General features: G+C 37.0%; 3 protein-coding genes across 3 annotated transcripts; 1 reads left to right on the forward strand and 2 right to left on the reverse strand.

Annotated features, from left to right (window-relative positions):
* Positions 1-4,703: 4,703 nt before the first annotated feature.
* On the reverse strand, positions 4,704-7,636 carry LOC113336811. Its single transcript, XM_026582485.1, has 2 exons — positions 7,313-7,636; positions 4,704-7,154 (listed from the first exon to the last, which is right to left on the reverse strand). The coding sequence occupies exons 1-2, from the start codon at positions 7,634-7,636 to the stop codon at positions 4,704-4,706; spliced, it is 2,775 nt and encodes a 924-aa protein (XP_026438270.1).
* Positions 7,637-8,223: 587 nt separating this feature from the next.
* LOC113336765 lies at positions 8,224-9,562 on the forward strand. Its single transcript, XM_026582445.1, has 3 exons — positions 8,224-8,546; positions 8,658-8,742; positions 9,223-9,562. Exons 1-3 carry the CDS (start codon positions 8,318-8,320, stop codon positions 9,248-9,250), a joined length of 342 nt encoding a protein of 113 aa, XP_026438230.1. The 5' UTR covers positions 8,224-8,317; the 3' UTR covers positions 9,251-9,562.
* A 12,825-nt stretch (positions 9,563-22,387) lies between these two features.
* On the reverse strand, positions 22,388-25,106 carry LOC113336615 (peroxisomal adenine nucleotide carrier 1-like). The gene is made up of 5 exons (XM_026582269.1): positions 24,780-25,106; positions 24,273-24,504; positions 23,863-24,009; positions 23,371-23,531; positions 22,388-23,120 (listed from the first exon to the last, which is right to left on the reverse strand). Exons 1-5 carry the CDS (start codon positions 24,911-24,913, stop codon positions 22,844-22,846), a joined length of 951 nt encoding a protein of 316 aa, XP_026438054.1. The 5' UTR covers positions 24,914-25,106; the 3' UTR covers positions 22,388-22,843.
* Positions 25,107-26,402: the final 1,296 nt, after the last annotated feature.

The raw sequence follows: 26,402 nt of genomic DNA on the forward strand, positions 1-26,402 counted from the left end.
GATAATATATCTATGTAATATGGTTACTCATATCAATAAGAAATCTTCTACCTCTTTTCCTTTCTCTACGATTCTACTACAAAACTAGGTTTTTTTTTTTTTTTTTTTTTCTGTATACGATGTCCGTCGACGTGGTCTCGTTAGGAACGACTAATTCTATTTATGTTAGTACTATTTTTTTTTCTCCACATATTTCCTTTCATATAAAGAAAATCCCTAGATTATATAACTAAATTTGGTGAAAGAAGTTGTTTAGTAGATCCTAGATTTATTTCTGAAAATATATCAATACGAACAGAGAGAAAAACTATACCTATATATATTCTCTAATATATATGGAAATGTTAAAGATTTCATTTAACGATTTGTAGCAATTCGTTTAGCCGTTCAATATTACAAATCCAGCGACCTTAATTTTATTAAAAAGATGTAAACATGATGTAAGAATTTTGTTAAAATTTCAACCAATCAGGATTAAGGGTTTCGTCGATCTATTAATATAAAAGAGGGTGAACATTAGATCGAATCAATATAATTAGAAATTAACGGCCACAAAATGTAAGGGGCTAACTTGTTTTTCAGCCAATCAGGAGCGAGGTTTTTGTTCACCGACCAATGGGAGGGGAGGTAAGCGTAACTCTCAATGTGGTGTGAGAGATGTGGTTGGGTGTTTAGGTTATTGATATATATATATATTAACACCCATGATACACAAATCGATCTTTATCCTAGATTTTAGAACCTACTACTCACCGACACCAAATCCAGCGCTACCTGAGCTATACATACATTTGCTCAAACGACACATTAGGACAAGAGTTTGATTTGAAGCATTCCATGTGCTTCATTGTAAATGACGCCCTTTTTTTAAGGGTGAAAAAACAGATATAGGCCTGTTTTTTCAGGGTGACAACCATAGGCCCGTTTTTTTGAAAATTACAAATCTAGGCCGGTTTTGACCGTTTTATTGAAAAAACGGCTAACGGTGGTTATCCACCTTTTTTACACTGTAATATAAGACAAAAAGACTTATAAGTCCTTCAACTCTGTGGGTTTATTGTTAACTCGTGATTTTCTTATTAACTCAGGTTTGGTTTGTACACATCATCATCGTTACACGTCACCATATATACACGTCACCATCTGAATCAGTCACCTGAATCTCTGGGTCAACTCGCCTGAACAGGATTTCGGCCGAGTTCTGACCGTTTCCTGGTAATTTCCCGGCCATAAGAATCTATCTGCAGTCCCGTTTCAGCTTCTTCTTCAAACATAACCAACACCCTTTTCTTGTTCATCTGAGTCAATCAACAATAACATTATTCTTGTTGTCTTGCACATGCAACTTCCACTCCATCTTAGGTCACAACCAGTACACACAACCAACACATTGCGATCTCAGTACCATCATCTCAATTATGTGTTCTTCATTTACCAGTCCATTGCAGCATCACCATCCTACAAGCTCAACAACACAAACCCACTGCAACATAACCTAACTCCTCTAGCTGCAATTGCAACTCTATAGCAGAGGAGCAACATACATATTCTCATCCCATTCCAATAACACCAGTGTCATCTTCTATACAAGCCAAAATTCATTTCAGAACAACTCAAACCCCAATGCTCATTCTGTTAAAAACCAGAATCACTGCCACAATCTGCTCAGCAGAAAATACAACATCAATATGACCCATAATTTCCACTTCTGACACAGATCCGTGCACTAACTTATAAATTCACCACAATAGCAGCAACAGCTCAATCTGGTTCATCCTTGTCATTGGCTTCAGAAATTATCAAAACCTCAAATAAACTCTTTCACGGACCCATCCATTCATATGTTGAGATTCAAATTCATAACAGATTCAAACCCTAACTGTGATTCTCAACAGCAAACACACTTACCAGAATCCTCAATCCGCTCTTAACTCTCCCCATTTGAAAACCATCCAGAACCCTAATTCTTATTCCGATTCACAACAAACACCTTCAATTCCTTCGAAATCAAAAGCTACAACCCAAATTATAATCGAAGCAGCAAACCCCTGTTCTGGACCATTAATTCCCGAACACAAATCCTTGTTCTTCCATGTAGTTTCCAAACATACATCTAAAACCCTTTGAACTCATTAATTTCATCACCACACCACCACCAATCCTTGCAAACCATTCAAACCAATCTTCATCAGCAGCACTCGAATTCAATCAACCTAAACCCAGCTTCCTTATTCTTCTAAACACTTATTCTCCTCCATTAATCTTCACTGCAGCTTAATGAAGTTGTAGATCAATAATTTCATATCACCAGCACCATGCTACAATTAACCTTCTCAGCATCACCATTTCTTGATTTCAACAAAAAATGCAGCTGCAACCAAATTCCACACAATCCCTAACCTTCAGATTCTTCCTTCAATTGATTTCTCAATCGAGAGTTCGAACTCAGCCAAAACCCATGAATTTAACACACACGACATTTCTCTTCCAGCTTCAGATCTCATCAAAACCCTTGAATCATAAAACACAAGATCAATTCCATCATCTTTATAGCATCAGTACAAACCCTAGTAGACTGTTAACAATTCGACCTAAATCCATGGAAGACAAACTCATGTCTTAACCATGTTTCTTCTCAATTTCACCATGCTTCATTTGCTTCTTGACCTCAGATTCATGTCTTAATCGATCAGTTCACCATTTTCTTCAAATTCTTCTCCGCCACTTCTCAAATCGATGGCTGCTATGGCTAATACATCGACAGAAGTGGGACTGGATGGTGAAAAGAAAACATAAAATGGATAGTATTTAATCTAACCCGTTGATTGTTAATACTAGAATCAGATCAAACACCAAGATGGTCACACGTGTATAGAGGGAAAATGGGTAATTGCGCGTCAATAACTCATCTCATCCGATGAGAAATTGGCCGTGTCGACCGAGAAATTGACAAAAATAACGGATTTGGATGGAAACATGGATAGATGCCTAGATTTGCAAATTTGAAAAAAACAGGCCTATGGTTGTCTTTCGGATTGAAAATCAGGCCTATGTATGTTTATAATCCTTTCTTTAATCAATCCAGAGAGATCTCCCTATAAGTGAATCGATCCAGCTACATAAAAACTCCAAAATGATGAACATGACTGAATGATGAGTACATATGTATAACCCTCGGTAATTACACAAATGAAGCAAATAAAAGCTCGTAGAAGCTAGAAATAGAGATCAAAACAGTCATAGTTTCATTTTCCACTTATTTGATACAGGGCCGGCCCTGACACTGAAAATGCCCAAAGCAGACAGTAAAGGTACTGCCCCTCTCACCATTTGACCAAATCAACCCAGTTTTACCATGAAATTCCTGTGGTACAATGGCGCAACAGACAAGACTAATTTTACTGCTTACATATACATGTAGTGATGATATGTATTGCTAATATAATTATTAATCATTACTCATTAGTGATAGTCGATAGATATGAAACTACTTGAGTACTGACCAGTTGACCACGTCTACACCGATAGAAATAGAACCAATTGACCACATCTAGATATCTTACTTTACCATAAGTATGTGGAGTGTATAAGCATATAAGCAAATGAAGTTAAATAGCTATAGTCAAGTTAACAGGAAAGTGTGTCAAACCTGGGTGCATATGTCCAAAATGAATCTATCTTGTGCCCTTTCGGCAAAAGTTTAACATGACTAGTCAAAAAACATGAACGGCAAAAAAAAATGAAAAAAAAACGCAATTAAGTTACAAACCATTAGAAGTTTTTCTCTTTCGTTTTGGGGGCCCCTATAATCCATTAACAGCACCATACGAACTGGTTAAGAGTCTTTGACTTTGTTTTCCAAAATCCAAAACGTCCAATTACAAAGAAAACATAAAAAACTTTCTTTATTGATCCCCCCCCCCCACCCACCCCAAATCTGCTGCCCAAAGAGTCTTTGATAATGGAGAAAACACTGGAAAGCAAAATTAATAAAAGAAAAACTTCTCATCTACAGATTCTACACTAGTTTTAACAGGTACAGCCGGATCATCACTGTCCCGTGCAAGCCAGAAACCAATAAATAGTTTTCATTCTAAGTCATCATTCGATCTTATGTATCGCCGCCAGACGTTTTCTTATAACACAAATGTGTTTTGCCCAATCTAACGGTTTTGAATAAGCTTTTTTGAGCCATCAACGGCTCCCACTGTTTTCAAAACCCAAGAAAATGCAAGAGATTCGATTTTGACTCCCTTAAATGTCCATGCAATCCCATTAATTAAGGTGGAGTCAATTAAGGTTTTGCTGTGCCTTCTCCCCCTTCCATCTGCATACGTTACGCACCATCAACGATATAGTTTCCTAAAATAATCTGTCATTCCAATCGTTTAATGGAGAGTCCATTTCATGCGTTACGAATAAAAGAAAATCCCTATTAACAACTCCCTCATTACTGCTAATCAAATTCTGGAGATGTTCAACTACATAAGCCTTAAACGAGGTTATCTTCCCAAAGGTTCGCAATTACCTCTTCACCGTACTCTTCAAGTTTTTTTTTTTGATCGGTAAAATTAAATTGAAAAGAAAAAGAAAAGGTTCACGGAAAGTGAACGCAAAGTTACGGATACAAAGAGCTTGCAACAACAATGCAACGAAAGTACGCCAACTAAATTTAGCCTAACAGAAAAAGAGAAATTGTTGATTCATGGTGGTTCGAATACTACTTCTTTCCATTTCAGCATGAAGTACTGCAGGGTGATACCCTTGAATTGGGGTTGTTGGTAAAGCCAAAAAGCAACTGTGAACTTGATTTTCTGAATGAGATTCAGAATTGATGATAACTTGTTGTCGAAAGCCCGATGATTTCTTTCTTTCCATAGATTCCAAATGATTGCAGCAGGCATACAATTAATGACACAAGCCTTTCTCGAGATAGCTTTAGATTGAGGCCAGGAGTGCAGAGCAATCTCGATGGAAGGGGGAATTATCCATACCAAATTAAATAACACGATAAAGGTACTCCAGATGGTGCTCGCAAAAGAGCAATGCATGAGCATATGCTTTGAAGTTTCTTCATCATTGATGCAGAGATAACAATGGTTCACCCAGTCCCTCCACTTTCTCTTACAAAGTTTATCTTGAGTCAACACTTTATCTTTTGAGGCTAACCAAAGAAAAAAACTGACCTTTGAAGGCCAGAGTTTAGACCAAATTTTATATGTAGGAACACAAACTTCTTCTTCCTGACTTAAGTTCCGCGAAACGAGCCATGAATAACATTTTTTCACCGAGAATTTTCCTACAACATTGTTATGCATCCAACCTCTTTCATCTGGTTTTTTGTTAGGCACAATTTTGCATTCATCCAAAGCATGAAGCAAACCCGCAACACAAACAATAACATGATCATAAATTCTTCTTGTAATACCCAACGACCAACTATTTTCACTTGTGTTGTACATTTGCGCTATAGTAAAGTCTTTGTGTGAAGATGCTCCGAAGGCATATGGAAATTGCTCTGCTAAAGGAGTGTTACCCAACCATATATCCTTCCAAAATTGAATTCTTTCTCCATTCCCCACAATGAATTTGTAGTTTGCTTTGAAGTCGACCAAGTGATTTTGAATTCCTCTCCAAACACTACAACCATAAGCTTGTTTAGGATTTTTCGCATACCACCCATGCTCCTCAATACCATACTTTTGAGAGACTAAATTCTTCCATAAAGGATTATCATCTTCGCCAAAATTCCACAGCCATTTCATCAACAAAGCGATGTTCATTAGATGCAAATCCTTAACTCCTAAACCACCTAAATTTTTGGGTTTGAGAACGATATCCCATGCTACAGGATGATACTTTTTGCGGTCGACCCCTCCATCCCATAAGAAATTGCGGATAATTCTTTCTAGTTTTTTAATAACATTAATGGGTGCAAAGAAAAGAGAGAATAAGTAAATGGGCAAGGACATCAGAACAAAAATAATAAGGGTAAGTCTACCTCCAGGAGACAAGTTTATTGCCATCCAACTTGGGAGTCTAGCTTCGAATCTTTCGATGATGCGGTCCCACTTATTATTTGATCTATAAGCTTCACCCAATGGGAGACCAAGATAGGTTGAAGGCAGCACCATAGTTTTACACCCCAAAGTGGTTGCAAGAGAGTCTAGATTTTGTACATTACCAACAGCCATAAGAGATGTTTTATGAAAATTGATTTTGAGCGCTGAAATCACTTCAAACCAGATGAGGATATTGCGGAGATAAGCGATGCTTCTATGGTCATTCTTGAGGAAGATCAGAGTGTTGTCGGAAAATTGAAGGTGAGTAATCTTAGAACCACCTGGAGAACTATCGAAACCTTGAATCCACTGAAGTTCGGCTGCCTTTGTGAACATCAAATTTAACGACTCAGCAACAATAAGAAATAAAAAAGGAGACAAAGGATCTCCTTGTCGCAAACCCTTCGAGATTTTGAATCTTCCATTAGAAGAACCGTTGATAAGCACTGAGAAGTAAACGTGAGAAATAGCCGCTTCAATCCATTTTCGCCAAGTCATTCCAAACCCCATTCTTTTTAGAACGTAGTCTATAAAAGACCAAGCAACATTGTCGTAAGCCTTTTGAAAATCAATTTTGCAGAGAATCCCATTTTGATTGAGCAAATGAGCTGAATTTATGCATTCGTTAGCTATTAAAGCGCTATCCATTATTTGTCTCCCATGAACATAGGCGGATTGTTGATAACTGATGATTTGGGGCAGCACCACTTTGAGCCTAGAAGCGATAACTTTTGAGATGATTTTGTTAATGCTACTCATAAGACTTATTGGTCTAAAGTCAGAAATTTGCTCAAGATCTTGCACTTTAGGTATTAGGACAAAAAACGTAGACTTGAACCTCCAATTAATAAAATTGTTGTTGTGGAGCTCATACAAAACCTGCATTATATCGTCTTTCATGAAATTCGAGCAATTAAGAATCACAAAAATAGGCATACCATCCGGACCAGGAGCTTTGTCCTGACCTAACTCCTTATCAGCAAGCAGAACCTCGTCTTCTGTGAACCAGTCCTCAAGTTTGGCAGCAGCATTAGACGAAATGGAAGGGAAAAAATAAGCCCGTCCAGCTGCGGTCTTGAAAAAAAGTCTTCTCTGAATAAGTTCTGATAGTAGTCCACAAGCTCCTTTTTGATGGTTGGTTTGTCTCGAGTAATGACCCCGTTGATTTTAAGCTGAGAGAAATTTTTTGATCTTTGCTTTGACGAAGCATATTTGTGAAAGAAATGGGTATTGTTTTCATGTGTTTCAACCCAATTTAAGTCGGTTCTCTGCTTCCAGAAATCGTTATGCATTTTGGCTAATCTTTTGAATTCTGCCTTCGCTACGATTTGCTCATTCAACAACTGGTCATTACTAGGATCAAGGAAAACTCTCGCTGCAATGCTTTGAATAGAGATTAAATTTTCTTGCACCAGCCTCTCAATCTTGCCAAACACTTCTCTATTCCAGACTTTTAACTTCTCTTTTAAGGCTTGCATTTTCTTTGCAAGAACAAAACCAGGTGAACCAGAGAAGGAAAGAGACCTCCACCAGCTCTCCATAAGACCCATAATGGAATCATCTTGAAGCCACATTTTTTCGAATCTACAAGGAGTTGGCCCCCATCCTTTTTCTTCAGTAAAAAGCACAATGGGGATGTGGTCAGAGAAGGGTTTTGGAAGAGTAGATTGCTCTATTCTAAGAAAAAGGTCCTCCCATTCAGAAGAAATGAGGAACCGATCCAACTTGCTCCATGACGAGTTTCTTGACCAAGTAAAATGACTACCCACAAGAGGAAGGTCGAGTTTCTTGACCAAGTAAAATGACTACATCATACAACTACTAACAATAATTTTGCTTTGCTAAATGTTCATTCTCCATCTCAACAAGATACAGATAATGAAACTGCTGAAGTCCTTGCATCAGTCAATTTGGTGGATCCATGAATACAAAAATTATTTCTTGGAATGTTAATGGGTTGGCAGATAGTAACAAGAGGGATGATCTTAGAGTTCTCATCAGGCTTTGGAAACCTTTAATTATTTGCATTCGGGAAACTCACATGGAAGGTTTGCAGCATCATCAGGTTAGACAAATTTGGGGTGCTAACAATTTTGATTGGGTGGCGTTAGATTCTATTGGACAGTCAGGTGGCATCCTTATGATATGGAATAACAACAAAGTGGTTATGATTGAGTCTCTTCTTGGTGCGTTTTCGATTTCAATGAGATGCAAATATATCAATGATGATTTTGTCTGGTTACTAACCTCTGTCTATGGTCCGGTGCTCAATTTCGAAAAAGATCAATTTTGGGAAGAACTCGGAGACATTCGATACTTATGGAATGATCCTTGGGTCCTCTCGGGTGACTTTAATGTCACCAGATTTGCTTCCGAAAGATCTGGGACCCAATCTATCACCAGTTTTATGCACAAGTTTGCCAATCTCGTTCACGATCACCAGCTTCTCGACCGTACTCTTCAAGTTTAATCGGTCAATACACTGTAAGTTTGATTATTAACATTTTTGATTCGTTATTTTTTCGGAAATGTTCCTTTAATTTAGTTGTTTGGATCGATTGGGTTTTTATAAATTTTTTGGATGTGTTTTTTCAGATTTTGACAATCAAGCCGTGGAGATGCTCAACTACGTAAACTCAAACGTTCTCATTTTCTTTCTTTCCATGCTCTCATTTTCTAGGTACGTCGTTTATTAGTCAGTTTTTCATAAATTTGATTTGATTTCTCAATTTTTTGATATATTGTTGCATATTTTTGGACATTGAGACAATAGTTACCATCCATCTCAGGTAAGTTACTTAAATCAACACTCTTGTAAAACTCTGCTATTAGTTCATTCTTTTGTAAAAAGCACAGGAATCTAGCTCTCTGTCAATTTAGAGTTACATAAGATCTTTAGTATTGTGCTTAGGATTTTCAGTGCAAATTATAGTCACTTCATTTGAGAAAGCACGCAGTAGAATTTGCGCTGTCTAAATGATGACGTATTTGTACCAATTCCAGTAACAGGAAAGAGTTTAGGGGAGGTTAAAAGTTTTTCACACAAGAAATTATTAGCTTTGGTACAAAATCATTATGAAATTTTTATACTAATTTTATTTGTTTTTCAATTTTTTTCTCATGTCTATATACTTAAATTTGTTTTCATATACTATGACAGCGACGGGTATTTCAAAAGCTTGGAATGATACACGCACTGCTTTGAATTTGCAAAAATGGTTGCGGTTTTTGCACCCATAGGTAGTCCTGTATTTGATTCTGTTCTATTTGCTTTGTTTTAATTCTTTTTTATACGGAACGGTCTAATGTTTGAGTTGCAGATATCCATATCCTAAGGACTAGGACAAGGTGATCAGGGAAGGTGGCAATTATATTGTTTTTCAAAATTTGGATATATGAATACCTATATAAATTATATTACAATATGAGACATCATTAAAGAAAAAACCCAGTTATTAGTAAGCTGATCTCTATATTATTACAGAAAGCTATGAGCGTAACGGCACATGTCTTGATGAATCCTACTAAGTTTAGAAGACATCCTCCTCCAGTCGGTTTCAGCAAAGTTTTTATTTTAAGAACTGAATCCTACTAAGTTTTTATCTCCATCGTGAATAATACATTCATTATTCACTGTGCTAAAGATGTGATCTAATTAGAGTGATGCAACCATGAATTTTGTTTTGCTCATTTTCACATGTGTTTTGTATTTTCGCCGTTGATGGCTAATATAGTAATATGTTGATAAAAGTGCATGGTAACGCAAGTATGCGATTACCAGCACCGAATCAATAACTAATAACAATATATTTTGGATGTCGTCACTGTAACAAGTAAATTTATTACCTACTTTGTGCTCATAGTCCGGAAAATCAGTGAAATGTGACCATACAATATATAGTGTGAGGAGAGAAAAAAAAAAGAGAATGAATGTGGGGTACTCCCCAGTGGGTGAGAATGATGACTCAAACGGGTTTGGATAAGAGTTTCGATATGGACTACGAAATTGAGTTACGCGATTATATGGAATTATGAACAATTAGCCATAATCTATCTAATACTTTACTACTATAAAGGGAACTCCCCTTAGTTGAAGCTGCAAATTTATTTAACAGTTTTGCCCCTACTTTAATAAGTTTGAATCAAAATTAGAAATATTATTTGAGGATAAAGTGGTAACTATAACGCTGAAAAATTGTTTCCCATGTGTGAAATATTGTTTGGGGGTAAAATAGCAATCAATCAAATGTGATCGAATTAAACAAATTTAATCCATCAATTTGATACAATTCCAGTAACTAATGTTGTAGTAAGAATTGAAATTAAATCTTCAGTAACAAAAATATCCTCCACATGCAAAGGAAGGGAAACCCGATTTAAATTGAAATTAAATCTATCAATAATTCCAGAAATGAAGTTGTATTATGATGAAGTTTGGTTAAGTTGGAAAAACCCTAAAATAATGGATGATAACGAGGTTTTGATGGGAAGGATTTGATGTGAATTTCCCATTTTTTTATGAATGAGATGCTGCAAGAAGAAATGAATTTACGGAGAACGATTTGCGACCATGCTTTCCAGGTCGGGCGTTTTTTAGTATGAGTATAATACATTTTTTAATACGAGTATAATTTCTTTTTGTGCCGTACAATGTATATAATCTCTTTTATATAGTACAGATTAAAGATATTTTATATTTTCACAACCAGCAAAAGATCATGGAAACTTTTATATTGTATTTTTGTTATTATGTTAAACGTAAACCAAATTTACATCTTAAATCTATTATTTTTAATAGTCCACCCATCACCATCTATTTATTTGCTTAAAAAAAAAACCACCACAAGTAAGGAAAATCAACGCGTTGCTACTATATCATATCAGGATGATCAAAATGCTGCTACTATAATTTTTTAGAGGGATTGTAATATCGAGTAAATCCACAAATGTTTTATACTTCAATGTTGTTTGAATGTTTCAGAAAATTTGAATGTTCATTGACTAGGTGATTTTTTTTTATTGAACATGATTGAGTAAGTGATGCACCAGTTCTGTGGATTAAGAAGCGTTAAGACGATAAGGATACAAAAGACAAAAAAATTGGGTTTTAAGTGTCCGCACTGTAATTTTGTGGACCTGTTTGCCACTATTTACGATGTACAAGATGACAACATCAAAAAACCCTGTTTCAAAAAACAAACGAAAACCCGGGCCGTTACGGCACGGGTCATTTCCTAGTTGTAAACATGAAACAATGTACACTCCTAGCGATAGCTATATATCCATTGCTAATAACCCACAATATGCGTATAGGATCTTCTGCTACAAATCTAGCTAGTTGTGTAATGGGTCTGACCATGAAGGTACTTGTCTTTTTGTAGTTGCATAAATCTCGTTATCATCATTTCCAGTGGTAGATGTAGAAACCATTTGATGAGTTTCTGCAAGATGTTGAGCAGAATCCAATAAGAACCTGCTTTGTATTTCTACTGAAGAACACAACAAGATAACTAGAATGAATCCAAGTTGATAATACCAAATACCTCTTCTACTCCTTGAACAGCTTATCATCGCATCTAAATGACTAAAATCCCACCAACAGTGTTCTGTTCTTTGAAGGATTTTATTTGTTTGTACAGTGCAGAAGCAGCTATAACTCTAAAGAGAGAAAAGGAGAGACAGCGGAGACTTCTTCTTGTTGTTGTTGTAGCAAAAGTTGGGAAAGTGGATTTAAAAGGAAGATTGGAGAAGAAGAAAAATAGAACTTAAATGAGATTGTGTGTAGAATGATATTTTGATCCAAGTTCCCAAGAAAACCAGTTCATTAAGAGAGAAAAATATTGTAGTTAGGTCAGAGAGGCTTGTGTTTTTTGGGAGACCATGCATATGTGTTTGAAGTGTGTGGGCTTCCAACTCAAAACCCATTGGAAATGAGTGGAGTGGCTCCACACCTTACATATTAAGATCTAGGCTAAGGAGTTAGCTATGTGGGACTATCTTATAGTTTCTCCAACATGCTCCCCCTTTACGTGTAGGGAGGAGATTAAGACACTACAACGTGAGCCTCTGTATGGGTGGACGGGCAGCCCTTTGGGTCTACTTCTCATTCCACTCTCATACGGGTCTAGCTCTTATATCATGTTTGAAGTGTGTGGGCTTCCAACTCAAAACTAATTGGCGATGAGTGGAGTGGCTCCACACCTTATATATTAAGATCTAGGCTAAGGAGTTAGTTATGTGGGACTATCTTATAGTTTCTCCAACATGCTCCCCCTCCACGTGTAGGGCGGAGATTAATCCACTACAACGTGGGCCTCTGTACGGGTGAACGGGCAGCCCTTTGGGTCTACTTCTCATTCCACTCTGATACGGGCCTAGCTATGATACCATGTTAGAAGTGTGTGGGATTCCAACTCAAAGACAATTGATTTGATTCTAGAATCCACAATTTCATTAGCAATCAATATGCCATCTATGATTTGTCTCTCTAATATAATATAAATCATCCCCAGGCGATTTTATTTGATTCTAGAATCCAAAATTTCATTAGCAATCAACATGTCATTTATGTTTTGTCTCTCTCTCTGATATGAAATTGAGATTGATTGACAAGTTTGGTCATCAAAGGCTGAAGGCGAGAGGATAATACCGTAGCAATAGGGGTGTGCATACAATTCGGATCCGCGGATTTCATCCGCAACCATCCGCAAAATTGCGGGTGAAAACCAATCCGCAAGAGTCTACGGGACGGTCACGGGTGAATTTTAAAATCCACAAGGTTTAGCGGGTTTGTTGTGGTTGGTATTGTGAATCTGCGGATTTATCTGCACCGTAGGGTGAGAGTGTCGTGGAAGGGACTGAATGTGGAAATGTCTTGGATTCAAACTGAAATGGGTCCGTTGCTGGTGTCGGCTCGAGTTCGCAGTACAGGCCTACAACTTAGTAAAGTTTTGAGTTGCTATCAGCAACATAACAACTCTTTCAGGCCGTGAAGACAGTCGTTGGTGACTGAACTTAAAGGGAAATGGGGTATTAACTCAAATAAGAGTTGGATTGGTTGAGCTGTTTTACCGGTGGAGAAGGAAATGGTGGTTGTCGAGAGATGGGGTTAGTAACTCAGCTGATATGTCAATGAAGATGGAAGCTATGAGTTAGGGTTCTATCCTATCTGTTTCGGATAAATTTAATTCATGGTTGTGTACTCGAATGAAAGATAGTCGTTGTTATGACTTGAAGCTGGTGTTGTTGATCGATGTCGTATGCGTCAAAAATAAATTACACTTTCTCACTACTCAAAATATATAATATAGCAAGGGTAAGAAAAGACGTTCCCACAGAGAGGTCTTGGGTTGTCAATATGTTTCGGTTTCCTATAAGTAACAAGGGGGATTTTTCTGATTTTTAATAAACTAAAATAAAATAAAGCAAACAAAGAAATAAACAAGCAAATCAGAGCTGTAAAGATATTGGTTAAGGATTTCGTTTTCATTCACTAACATGTTCTTGTCTTAATAACTAGAATTGACATTTTAATCTCTCATTATCAAAGGCCCTAGGATACCTTGATCGCAAGAATATCCCGCTAATTTCCTCTTGTCATCAACAAACACATTAAAATATGTGAATATGAACTCTACCTAAGAGAACAACCTAACATGTAAAAGCACTAATCAAGTTTAATTCCCTAGGTACATTAAGTTCTATGAAATCAGGCCAATCAAAGCAATCGAACGTGTAAAAGCACTAATCCGATTTAACAAAGGTTATGACTCACTTGTGATTACTAGGATGTACCACTACAAGAAATATACACAATTACATCACGTTTACGTATAATAAACTCTAATCTAGCAATAGATATGCATGTGAGTTCTACCAATTTGCAACTTGACAAAACAAACATTCAATCATACATGGCGATATTTCTAGTGAATAATAATCGATAATGTTGAGACAAAACTAATATATCAAACAAGAAATCATGTTGTGTGAAATCAAATTATTCCATAACCAATAATAAAAACTTAGCTCATGTTCATGGAGTTCATAACAAGAAGAAAAAGAAAACCTATCATGTTTCTAAACCCTAGGCAAAAGTAGAAGAACAGATATATCTCCTCTGTGTGTTCTCAAACCCTTTTTATACATCTTTCCAATTCTGCTGTCGACTCCAATTAAGTCTCTCACAGCCCATTAGCCAAGCCCAGTCAAATACAGGTCCAAGCCAATCTCTGCCAACTCGGGATAACCGACTGAGTCAACTCAGCCATAACTCTGCCGAGTTTCTACTGTTTTCTGCCGTTTCCAGGCCAATTCTCCTCTCTTGTGCAATGTCATTCAGTCAATAGCAGCAACTCCATTTCAGCTTCTTGGTTCAACTGCAACCAAGCTCAATCGACTCCTGCACAATTCGCAGCACCATACCTCCTTGTTCATTCAAATTCAACTGCAAATCACATTCATCTATCACTTCAGTTCAGCTGCAATACCCTCCATTTCTTTCACCATTCTCGTTGTAAACTCCACCTGCAGTTCACGACTCATTACTCTTTATAGCTTCGCCAGTAGTCGACAAACCCTGTAAATCATCATACTAACAACTCCATCCCATCTGACCAATTCAATACATGCCCTGTAATCTCAGTCCTTTCTGTCACAAACATTGTCCCTAACTGCATCTGCGCTGGCCTATAACTCCTTGTATCTCATACTTCTCTTATTCTTTCAACATCACCTGCTCTTGCTTAGAGACTCCACTGCAAACCAGCCTAGCACCATCAGTTCAGCTTCAACCATTCTAGCCACCATTCTGTTTCATCTAACTGAACTTCCATTCTAGCCATCTCTGCCAACTGAACCAACACCCAGCTTATTACCTGCACTTCATAGCTCAGATTGACCTCCAATCAACACTAAGCAGACTGCCATTTAAACCAGTAATGTGGAAAGGCTTTTATACTCTTCCCTGCATTTGCACAATCAAATCTCCACCAGTTCATACCAGCAATACCATTTGATAACGCTGCACACTGCCATCACAGACCACCACAAACAATTCCATCATCTTATTAGGGGGAGACCCAAAAAAAATAATATTCTCGTTCTCAGGCCCACAATTAATTTTGTATACCGTGACACCCATAATTATATGAAATTATTATATGAATCAATACATAACTGGTTATGCATACTATCTTTTTCAGGGGTATAATTGGCAGCGCAACTTGGACATAACATATCTAAAAATCCGCGCCTTAGAATTTTACAAATTTTATATCGTTGGAAATCTTTTTAAAAGATCTACGCAACGAGTACAAACAAGAATATCAAATTTTTGTTTTTAACGAAAAAATCGGAGGTGATCCTCATTTTAGGGAATTTTTTTGAAAACTTGATAATTAACCATTATGCAGTCACCAAAAACGATGCATAACACATTCTGCAGAAGCATAACAATTATGCAACCATTTTTCGTCTGCATAACAAGTTATGTATCTGCATAACAAAGTTATGCATCTATAACAAGTTATGTAACCATTGTTTTGGTTGATATTAGCCGTACATATAAAAAATTGATGCATAATGCAGTATGCATCCATATTTACGGATGCATATCAAGTTATGCATCTATTTTCTCGATGCATAGTGCATTATGTAGCCATATTTTCGGACGCATAACAGGTTATGCAGGTTTTCTGGACTGCATAACAAGTTATGCAACAAATTTTGTAGATGCATAACAGGTTATGCATCCATTTTCACGAATGCATAACATGTTATGCAGACAATTTCTCGACTGAATGACATGTTATGCAGTCATAACCACATCATCATCTTCTTTCATGTTTCATTAACTCCCGCGCAAACCATTATCTTTCAGTTATTCGGGGCTCTTGGTCAAAATCATGTATTTACACCATCATCTTCTTTCATGTTTCATTAACTCCCACGCAAACCATTATCTTTCAGTTATTCGGGGGCTCTTGATCAAAATCATGTATTTACACCATCATCTTCTTTCATGTATTTACACCATCATCTGCAATTAAACTTGCATAACAAGTTATGCAACAAATTTTGTAGATGCATAACAGGTTATGCATCCATTTTCACGAATTATATAGCTATTTTTATAAATGCATAACATATTATGTGATTTTCTTTCCATGTATTGCACAACAGTAATCCGTGTTTCGGATGCATAACAATCACCACTTTACTCTAGTGAGAACAACCATACTACAATGACAGCAGCTGTAAGTCGTCTTCCCTGTACATAGCACTCGAGCCAACAACAACATCTTCAGCAACCTGTTGCTGTGTGTCCTTCCATTATGGACTGAGGCAGCAGCAAATACCACCAGCTGCAATTTCTTCTTTTGTTGCACAACCAATGATCGAACTCCAGTTCACACCATCTCTTTCACACACGTACAACAATTCAGGCCACTCCTTCCGGCTACAACAACCACTTCCCCGCCTTGTACCGATAATAGAAGCTCTCCATTGAAATCACTACCAAGGAATTCTAAGAAAATTCTAATAAAATACATACCGAAATGTAACAAGATCTCACAAAATGTGGTATCGAAATCACTACCCAAAAACTGTGCATAATAACAACATGTTAAACCACAAGCATATGAACAAGTGTACACTAAATTCATTTACTAATCTAACCATACATTTCATAAACACAAAGGGCAATTACCCAATCATGCAAATACAGACTCAAATCAAAACAAAAGCACATGAACATAATACCAATTACTAACTACTGTTGCTAATAGAAAACCACCAAGTACTCATACATATCTTAGACTCGTGGAAAGCTTTTAAGGCATCTGCCTAAGATTAAAAATGTGCCTAAGTCGATATTAATCAAACTCCTACGACAACAAAAACAAACAAAATTGTGTAGGGGTTTCATAAATTTTTTGCAAACTGAGATCTTCACTAAACAAAAAGGAATCTACGAGTTTGGGACCATTTCATTCAACAAAAGAATCAAAAATGTGAGTAATTGATTCATACAATAAGACCAACAACCTTTATTGATAATCTAGATTGGGGAAAGGTAAAATTTTGCAAGGGTTTCATGAAATTTTCACTTCCACAAACTGAAATGACACCATTAATTTACAGCTAAAAAAAAACAATTAGCCATTACAACCAATTCATTCAATTTTTTAATTCAAGAAAATCAATCATTCAATGTAAGTAAAAGAATTAGACATGGGTTTCATAATTTCACCTAGTTTTCCCCTTCATTATCATCGATAAACAAAAAAAATCAATCATGAAAAAAAAATTCTCTAAAATTTGTCTTCCAAATCAATAGATCTGAACACTTCAAAAGCAAAATCAAGGAAAGAGAAGGGAATTAATCCTTTAAGGGATCGTTGATGTAACTTTGTTTTGAGACGGAAATCATATAGAAACCTCAACCCCAATTCCATCCATCAAATCGAAAACTTCCTTTTTTTTATCAAGAGATCTAGATAATAAACCTTACCAATTTCAAATCTCTCCTCGTTAAGCCCTAATTACACTATCACTGATGAAGATTTCCATCCGATCTCTCCAATTTCTAGCAGTCTTCAATAATACGCTTGCGAATTCTTTCGGTATTTCATTACAGTTGAGAGGAAGAAGAAGAATTGAGAAGTAGTTCGGTTAAAACAAAGACCAAAACATAATTTTATAAATTCTGGGCTTCAGGGAAATTTTGTGAAAGAAAATGAGTGCGCCCGTGAACTTTTGGGATGGTGGGTTTGACAGTGGAAAACTTTTACAAAATGGGTGTGATTGTAGTTTCTGTAGCAGCAGCAACTCATTCTCACAACACAGGCCCATACTTGCTATTCCATCAACCTTGCCTGACTGTCACCACAATTCCTGTAATCTGAGCATCACCTCCATGCCATCTCCTTATTCCCTGTCTCTGTCACCAACATCAACAGCATCAGCTCAAACCATTCCCCTTTTCAGTTCACGCACTGCAATCTCAGCTCAATCTCCAGCCATACTTCAACATAAGTTCCACCCAACAACCATTTAGTTCACTAAACCATCTCAGTCAGCTCCCTGAGTTCATCCTTGGCTTCAAATACTCATCGCTGCCACCATCTACATCTTCTCAAGCACCAGATCTGTCATTTACTGTACTGCAACTCAGAAACAACAGCAACCCCACCAGTATATGCTATGTAGCTTCAAATCCATCTCAGTAATGCTAAGCATTCATTTCACTTAGAAACACCATAACAATATTCCGTTTCCTCAAACCCTAGCTTCTATTTTGCTGACAATCATCGAATTAATTCAAACCCACTCTTCATAATCCTTCAAACTCGAATTACTCCATTGAATTTCACAGTTTCACCAAAATCATCATTTATAAATCAGAAGTATCTCTATCTCTCTTGTTTTTGATCTCAACTTCAATAAACCAAAAAATCAACCAAACCCATGTCTTCAATATCATTATAACCTTGATCTTCTTCACTATTTTCTCCCAGTTCTTCTCAGCATGCCCTAACTTCAAGTTCTAAGCTCAAATCCTCCACTGCATCAACATCGTTTCTTCCTCTATTTCTTGGTATTTGATTCAACAGCAGCAGCATCTCATCTTCCTCCCTGAATTTCATCTCTAACGACACAGAACAACGCCTCCTTTTCTTTCTTCTCTCAATTTCAGGTGAACTCGGAATTTCAGGTCAGTGTAATGAGAAGAGAGAATTCTTCTCTGAATTTCAGAGCTTGTAATGACCAAAATGATATAGGCACCCAGCATATTAATACAGGCCACCACGGTTGTTTGTTGCTTCTCCAGGCTAAGCTGCAATGGTTGTCTCCTATCGCTGGCTTGGCTCAGTTCCGCTCCCAATAGCAGCTGCACATGAGAATCGATGCTTTTGCTCTTCTTCGAATCTTTCCACCAACATCAGCCGCCTCTTACATCTCAGACTCACTTCTTCTCTATAATTTCTCTTCATCACTAAAACAGTCGTGCTTTTCAGACATATATTTGCATCACTAAAGCCGACATGTTTTTCAGATAGAATTTAAGAAATAGAAGCAAATAAAAGCAAACATAAGATACATAATTTACAAGAAAACTAAGCAAAGAAAGCATAAACAATAGATAAATATCAAGGTATTTTAGACACCTATCAACTGTTGTCCGTTAGACACTAGTGGCAGTTCTGTGAAGAAGAAAGTGCTGGATTGCTTTGGTTTTGAACAGTTGGGGACGAACCTGAAGCTCATTTGGGGTTGAACAAATAAGAAGAACGGAAGGAGATAAAAGTGTTGACTGTTTGTTGTGCGACAACACAATAGTTAGAAGGTGAATCCCTACCGTGCTGTTGGAATACAAGATTGAAAGGTGACGGAAAAAAAGTTGAGAACTAATGTTGAGTCTGACTAATGTTTTCTTTTTTTTCCCGATTAAATCCGCGGTTAATCCGCATCCGGTCCGTATTACCCGCTGATCCGCGGATGTGAAATCCGCGGGTGTTTGGATCGGACACGGTTGGATTTTCCAAATCCGCAACTTTGACGGTTTGGATGCGGGTGACCCCTAATCCGCAACTGTCTCTCCGTTGCACACCCCTACTTAGCAATTACTTTGTACGCACTCGTGAGTAGGCTGATGGGCCTGTAATCCTTGATTGACTCGGCCTGTAATCAAGAATATTTAACTTTCAAAATTTAAGGTCTGTTGGTTCAACCTGCTGACTAAAATCAACGGTGGTGAACTGGAAAACGGATTAGTGGTGGAAAAATAATTCCAAGAAATTATTGCTCGTAGAGAACAATGGGGGTACAATTTTACTTGCGGTGTACCAAATTGCATAAAAGACAACATATTTTGGTAAGGGATTTTTTATTTTTATATTTGATACGAAGAAAGAATTTATTAATTGATAGCAAGGGTGTAGTCCCTTGCCAGAAGAGTACATATATCTTCAGGCAAATTATTTATGAGTTCTAAATTGATGGCTGCTTCCCTCACAGATCTAGAAATTGCGTGAGCCACCTGATTGTCATCTCTTCTTACATAAGAAAATCCACGTATTGAAAAACTTGAACTTAAATGTTTTATCTCCTTGAGTAAATTTCTATTTTTCCATTGTACGAGGAGAACATTATTTGTTACTGACTTAATAACCATTTTCGCATCAGCTTCTATGTGAATATTTTGGTAAGGGATTGTGGTACACCATTTTGCTTGGGGGTGTACCAAATTGCCATGACAGAGAGCCCGTGTGCTAAATGTTCCCCTCACGCTCGATCCTCCTCTAATTTTTAGTCGAAAGGAAAGTTTTCATACCCAATATTGTCCAGCACTCGACCATGCATGTGATATCGCTAGGCCTTTGTTGTAAAAATTTGTTTTATCCATTCAAATCTCTGCATTATTACCCTCATTCCAAGACTTCCGATTATATTTTATGATACTTGCACTCATTTGTTAATAAGTATATATAGCTTAACACCCAAGACACACAAAACCAGCTTTAACCTCGATTTTACAACACCGACACCAAATCCAGCACTACATGAGCTATATGTACATTTGCTCAAACGGCACAATTAGGAGTTTGATTTGAAGCACTCCGCCCTTTTTTTTTATCAATAATCTAGAGATATATTTCTATTAGCCAATAGATCTAGCTAGACGAGAACTCCAAGATGCTGAAGAACATGACTAACTATGATGGATAATCAAAATTCTCGTTGCAGTGTATAATCCTTCCTCAGTAATTATACATATACAAATTAAGCAAATAAAGCTCAGTGAAGATAGAAACACAGATCAAAACATTCATAATTAATTTTCCACTTATTTGATAACTGAGCAAAACACTGAACAAAAAAGAATTAATAGAAGAAAAAACTTCTCATCTACAGATTCTACACTAGTTTTAACAAGTACAGCCATCAATAAATAGTTTCTTTCTAAATCATCATTCGGGCTTATGCATTGCCGTCAGACGTTTTATTATACTGTAAACATGATATAATGTATACTGATATACTACTCCTAGGTATAGCTATATATTCCACAATCTTCTGCTATAAATCTAGCTAGTTGTGTAATGGGTCTGACCATGAAGGTACTTGTCTTTTTGTAGTTGCGAAAATCTCTTTATCATCCTTACCAGAAGTAGATATAGAAACCGTTTGATGAGTTTCTGCAAGATGTTGAGCAGAATCCAATAAGAACCTGCTTTCTATTGCTATTGAAGAACACAACAAGATAACTAGAATGAATCCAAGTTGATAATGTGAAGTACCTCTTCTACTCCTTGAACAGCTTATCATTGCATCTAAATTACTAAATCCCACCAACAGTGTTCTGTTCTTTGAAGGATTTTAGTTGTTTGTGCAGTGCAGAAGCAGCTATAGCTCTAGAGAGAGAGAGAGAGGGAGGCACAGCAGAGACTTTCTTCTTCTTCTTGTTATAATTTGTAGCAATAGTTGGGAAAGTGGATTTAAAAGGAAGATTAGGGAAGAAAGGAAATAGAATTCAAATGAGATTGTGTGTAGAATGATATGTTGATCCAAGTTCCCAAGAAAACCAGTTCATTAAGAGTGAAAAATATTGTAGTTAGGTGAGAGAGGCTTGTGTGTTTTGGGAGACCATGCATATGAAAGCTACACCTCCATGTGTAGAATCCATTTTTGGTGGGGGAGACTTGGGGTTCATTCACATTTCCAAAAATTACCCTTTTGTAAGACAAAAGCAGCAAATACATTGAATTTGAACTCAAAGGAAAGGGTGTCTTCGTCATAAAAATATTTGTACTGCTTGGCCATTTTATAAAAATGTGGGCTACTTCGTGCTGATGTTGAGTAGTATCTCTTTGGGTAAGAAGAAGTACCTAAATCTTTATTTTTATGTCTTGAAAATACCTCAAATTCAGGATCAAAAAGATTGACCATGACAAGACTTTTGTTTTCTCTAATCAGTACACTAGTGTTACTATTACTTCCTTGTCTTTCACTTAATTCATTTCTTAATTTGTTAGGTTACATTTTGTCTCCTAAATTAGGGTTCATGTTTTCACCAAAACAGCAGTATTTTACTAATCAAAATTTAAGACATCTTACCTTGCAATCTTATTTGTGGGGTTAGGTTTTTTTTTGTTGCTTGATTGACTGGTTTTTTTGCTACTTGGTGTTTGTTATTATTGGACTTGTGCGGCAGATATCACTATGTTAGGCTCCTGTCATTGTTTTCATGTTCCCAAATTAGGGTGTTATTAAGACCTGGTTAGGTATTGAATTTGTCTCTCATCAAGTTCCATGAGACATTAAAGTAAGGGAGACCCTAAATAAATAAATAAAATATAACAAAAGGTTTTCGGTACAAACGGTCAGGCTCGTCATCAGCAATTCTGGTTCAAGCACCGGGATAAAAAATTAAAACCCTTCCGGATGGTGAACACTAGGTGTTACATAATGTAAAAGAAAGTTTACTAAGACTCACCAAATAGGCATTAGTTGAACTGCATTCATCAAGCTACCGCCTTGCGAACTGCATACACTTCAAGCTAACGAGTCCATGTCCCAGTAATAGCATCATTACTCAACAAAAATAAAAGCTTCAACCATGACTTAATTCTTCATCTTCCTACATAATTTTGGCTACGGTTCTATTTGACGCTTATTACTTCTACAACATGATCATTTCTTTAGGCGCCGTAAGTAAATTGAGCCATTTTATCATTTACAAAATACCCAACTACAAATTTTATCCATTACTGCTTTTAAGCGCTCTTTAATCTACTTCTGCTAAGCAAAAGATACCTCCGAAGTGCGAGCATCAAGACCCATGTTGTCTTAGTAATCTTCTCCTTGATCATCAAAAGCAAGGCTGAACTCAGTACTGTCTTCAGAATCTGAGCATGCAACCCTTTGAAGAAACCGGGCAACCCTTCTCTTTTCCAAATAGAGCATAACACATTCGATATCGTTTTAGGGCGTTTTGGTTGAGCTTGTTTGGTCCCATCGTCATGATCAGCAGCTTGAATCATGACCTTCAACCTGTATAAACCACCGTAAGCTGGTTTCCACAATTCAGAAATGATAAAAGGTAGAAATACTGATTAGAGGGCATTTTTTTTAGATCAATGCTTTAACGGGGGTCAGCAAGATCCACCATGCGAAAGGCGTGAACTAAAATTATCAAGTCTTCCATCCTACTGGGCCATTTTAAAATAATCACATCCAGGTTCTTCTTAAACAAATGAATCAACAGAAACGCACAAACTTATCACCAGAAATCAGCTTGTACCTGATAGCTGGATATGTCAAAAATGTGGCAATACTCTTCGAGACTGCACCAAGTACAAAAGCTGTCAAGGCAGAAAGAGCTTCAGGTGATGACTCCAAGCCTGTTTTATTCATCTGTTGGTCCTTCAGTAGCTTTTGTTTCAGTTGATCAAACACGGTGTACTGCAACAACCATCCAAACATGAATTCAATATCATACCATTTACCAGGGATTCTCCTCCCTTAAAGCTATACTATACAAAGTAATTATCTAGACGAAGAGAAACTGTATACATTGCAAAGTGGAGAAAAATGAGAAGCCAATTTAATTATTATTTTCCTGCAACTTGTTGAGTGGGTAAGCAACAGTACTCTGCTTTCGTAGGTGAAATAAGTCACACTCACGGAAGACCCATAGATACATGTACATCCACCTAGTAAAAGGGAACTTACCATCCCCCTTTGCACATGATCTTTACATGTATATGTCTTACTTGAAGGTATAATAAAGTACCTGAATGGCTGGATTGGAGGTCAAAAGCAGCGAAATGCCCAGGCCATCAAAGGCCTCACTCCATGACCCTTCTGATAGGGTTTCCCAGAGCCCTTTGCATTTCCCGAAGGAAGCTGTCTGCATCCTTGCGGATGCTGTATCTAATGGCTACAAAGTAAGCCAAGTAATTAGACCATGGAGCTACATGAAAGAATGGAATAATTACAGAAAACCATTAAGCATACATTAAAAAAAAAAACAAAAAAAAAAACAATTCGGTAGCTCCCCGATAAATTTTCATAATGGCCTTTGTAGATATCAATTCCTCAGGAAAACCGAATACATTTTAAGATGGTGGTGCGCCATAAGCTTATGGATGTTTCTACAACCAAACATAAGAGAATGTTTCTTAACATACAAGACGAGATTACCTGTGTCACTAAGGCAGTGCAAGCCCCAGCAGCAGCAGCAATAATCAAGTTTGCAGTGGTTCCAATCGATTTAGATCCACTCTTCCTAAGATACAACTTCTTGAAATAGCTGTATCCATAGAAGTAGACAAACTGAGCAATGAAAGATTGCATATTCTTTGTCCCAAGACCTTGGTACAATGACAAAACTTGTCGGGTAGAAACTGCTTCCCATAGAACATCAGAGAGGTTCCTACAAAGATCATTCACCAAAATACAAACAATCTATCAAGACCCTGCCGGGATCATACCAATTAGAAGAACTTAACATACCACCACAATAATTTCAAATTTCCATACAACTACTTCAACTTATAAACCCCAGTATTGTCAGTTAGCAAATCATGATACAAATTTGAACAAATTGAGAGAATAAAAAATACCCAAAAAAATAAATAAAGATCAAACCATTTTCAGAATTTAAAATTGTACCGAGGGAAAAATGACAAAGGGGGTTGATTATGATACCTGTATTTTGGTTTGGCATGTGATCCGCCACCTTCAGCTTGATATCTAGTCTTACAAGTATCAAGAGGATAAAGAATTGTTGTACTCAGTAGAGCTCCAATTGCACCCGATGTTGCTTCTGTTAATGATTCCATGATTCAATTCTTTGAAAATTCAAAGACCCCCTCCCCTGTTGACGATCACTGATGAAGATAATTTCAAAGATTTGGATTTTGGGTTTGGTTTGAGAGGTTGAATGATTTGATCCAGAACACAGAGGAGAGAAGAAAAACAGAGGATTTAGAGAGAGAGACTCTGACGTAAGTTTTTCTCATTGGAATTAGGAAAAACGTGTATGGGCTTCTGACTATCTCTCTGTCAGTAACGGCATCATCTAACAGCGTTCTAAATGATTCAATTGAGTCAACTCACTGAGCCATCAATAAAAAAAGACAACTCACTGACTTTATCCAGCTGGGTGTCTAAAAATCCATGATTTATATGGGCTGATACCAGTCCAAATGGGAAAAACAAATCCTGACTATCCTAATCATTGAATCGATGAACTGGTATCATCCCCTAGTAGAGCTGGTATCAGCCCATATAAATCATGTAAAATCAACTATTGTTTCCGTTTCGAAAAAATTCGTGTGTTTCATGGCTAAAATTATCTTACTAATAGAGGTAGGTAGCATTCAAATTACCCCATCAAACTGGGAATATTACTAGTATTATTATTTGGATATTTTTTCAACTACTTACCAAATCGAATAACCATGCCAACTTAATCACTCTTTAAGGCCAAGCATTATGGTGTCTCTTTTCTCTTTACTATTCCTCATTTGCAGGGAAAAACTCGTTTTTCCAACCACTTCTCATATCCCTATTTGAGTAGGGATTTCCCTTTCCAACTACTCAAAGTGGATCAGATCTGATCCGCCTTGTAGGGAAAGGAAATCACACATAAATTGAGTTTCCATGTAAAATCTTGCTTTACGGATACTCAGTAGAGTTGCATAAGACCCGGTCCATTTTACATGTACCGGTCCGGAACCGAAAGAACCGTAGTTGAACTTAACCGAACCCGGAGTTACCGGTACATGTACCGGTTCTGAAAGTTGATACCTGGAATAGGCCGGTACAGGTATTGGTTTTGGGGGTAGTCCCGGCCTGTACCGAACCCAAAGTCCCGGTAAATTAAAGTCGTTGATATTTTCTATGATATTAGATCATAGCCGTCCCTCCTAGGTTTAGTCTATCTAGTATCTATCTTCGACTTCGAGCCAATTTCATTTTATTGTTTTCTTTCTCTGTCTGAAAGAGAACAACAACAGTCTCACTTAGGGTTTTCACTCAATCTCCTCAGATCGTCAAATCTCTTTGTTCATAGGTATCAATTTTCACTCCCCCACAGATTCAAGGTTAGTCCTGGTTTGAATATCAATTTTGGTTCTCTTTGTTTACATAATCTGGTGATTAGAAAATTTAGAAATTTTTTTTGCTTGTTTTTCTACTGAATCTCTGTAAAGTGATAGATCTTTTCTGGGTTTTTTATGGTTTTTGTAATTACGTAGTTTGAATGAAAGAATTAACAAGGATGATGAACCCTAACTGAATCTTGGGTCCTTGTTTAATCATGAATTC

This window comes from Papaver somniferum, unplaced genomic scaffold, assembly GCF_003573695.1.
Source record: "Papaver somniferum cultivar HN1 unplaced genomic scaffold, ASM357369v1 unplaced-scaffold_154, whole genome shotgun sequence".
Classification (NCBI taxonomy): domain Eukaryota; kingdom Viridiplantae; phylum Streptophyta; class Magnoliopsida; order Ranunculales; family Papaveraceae; genus Papaver; species Papaver somniferum.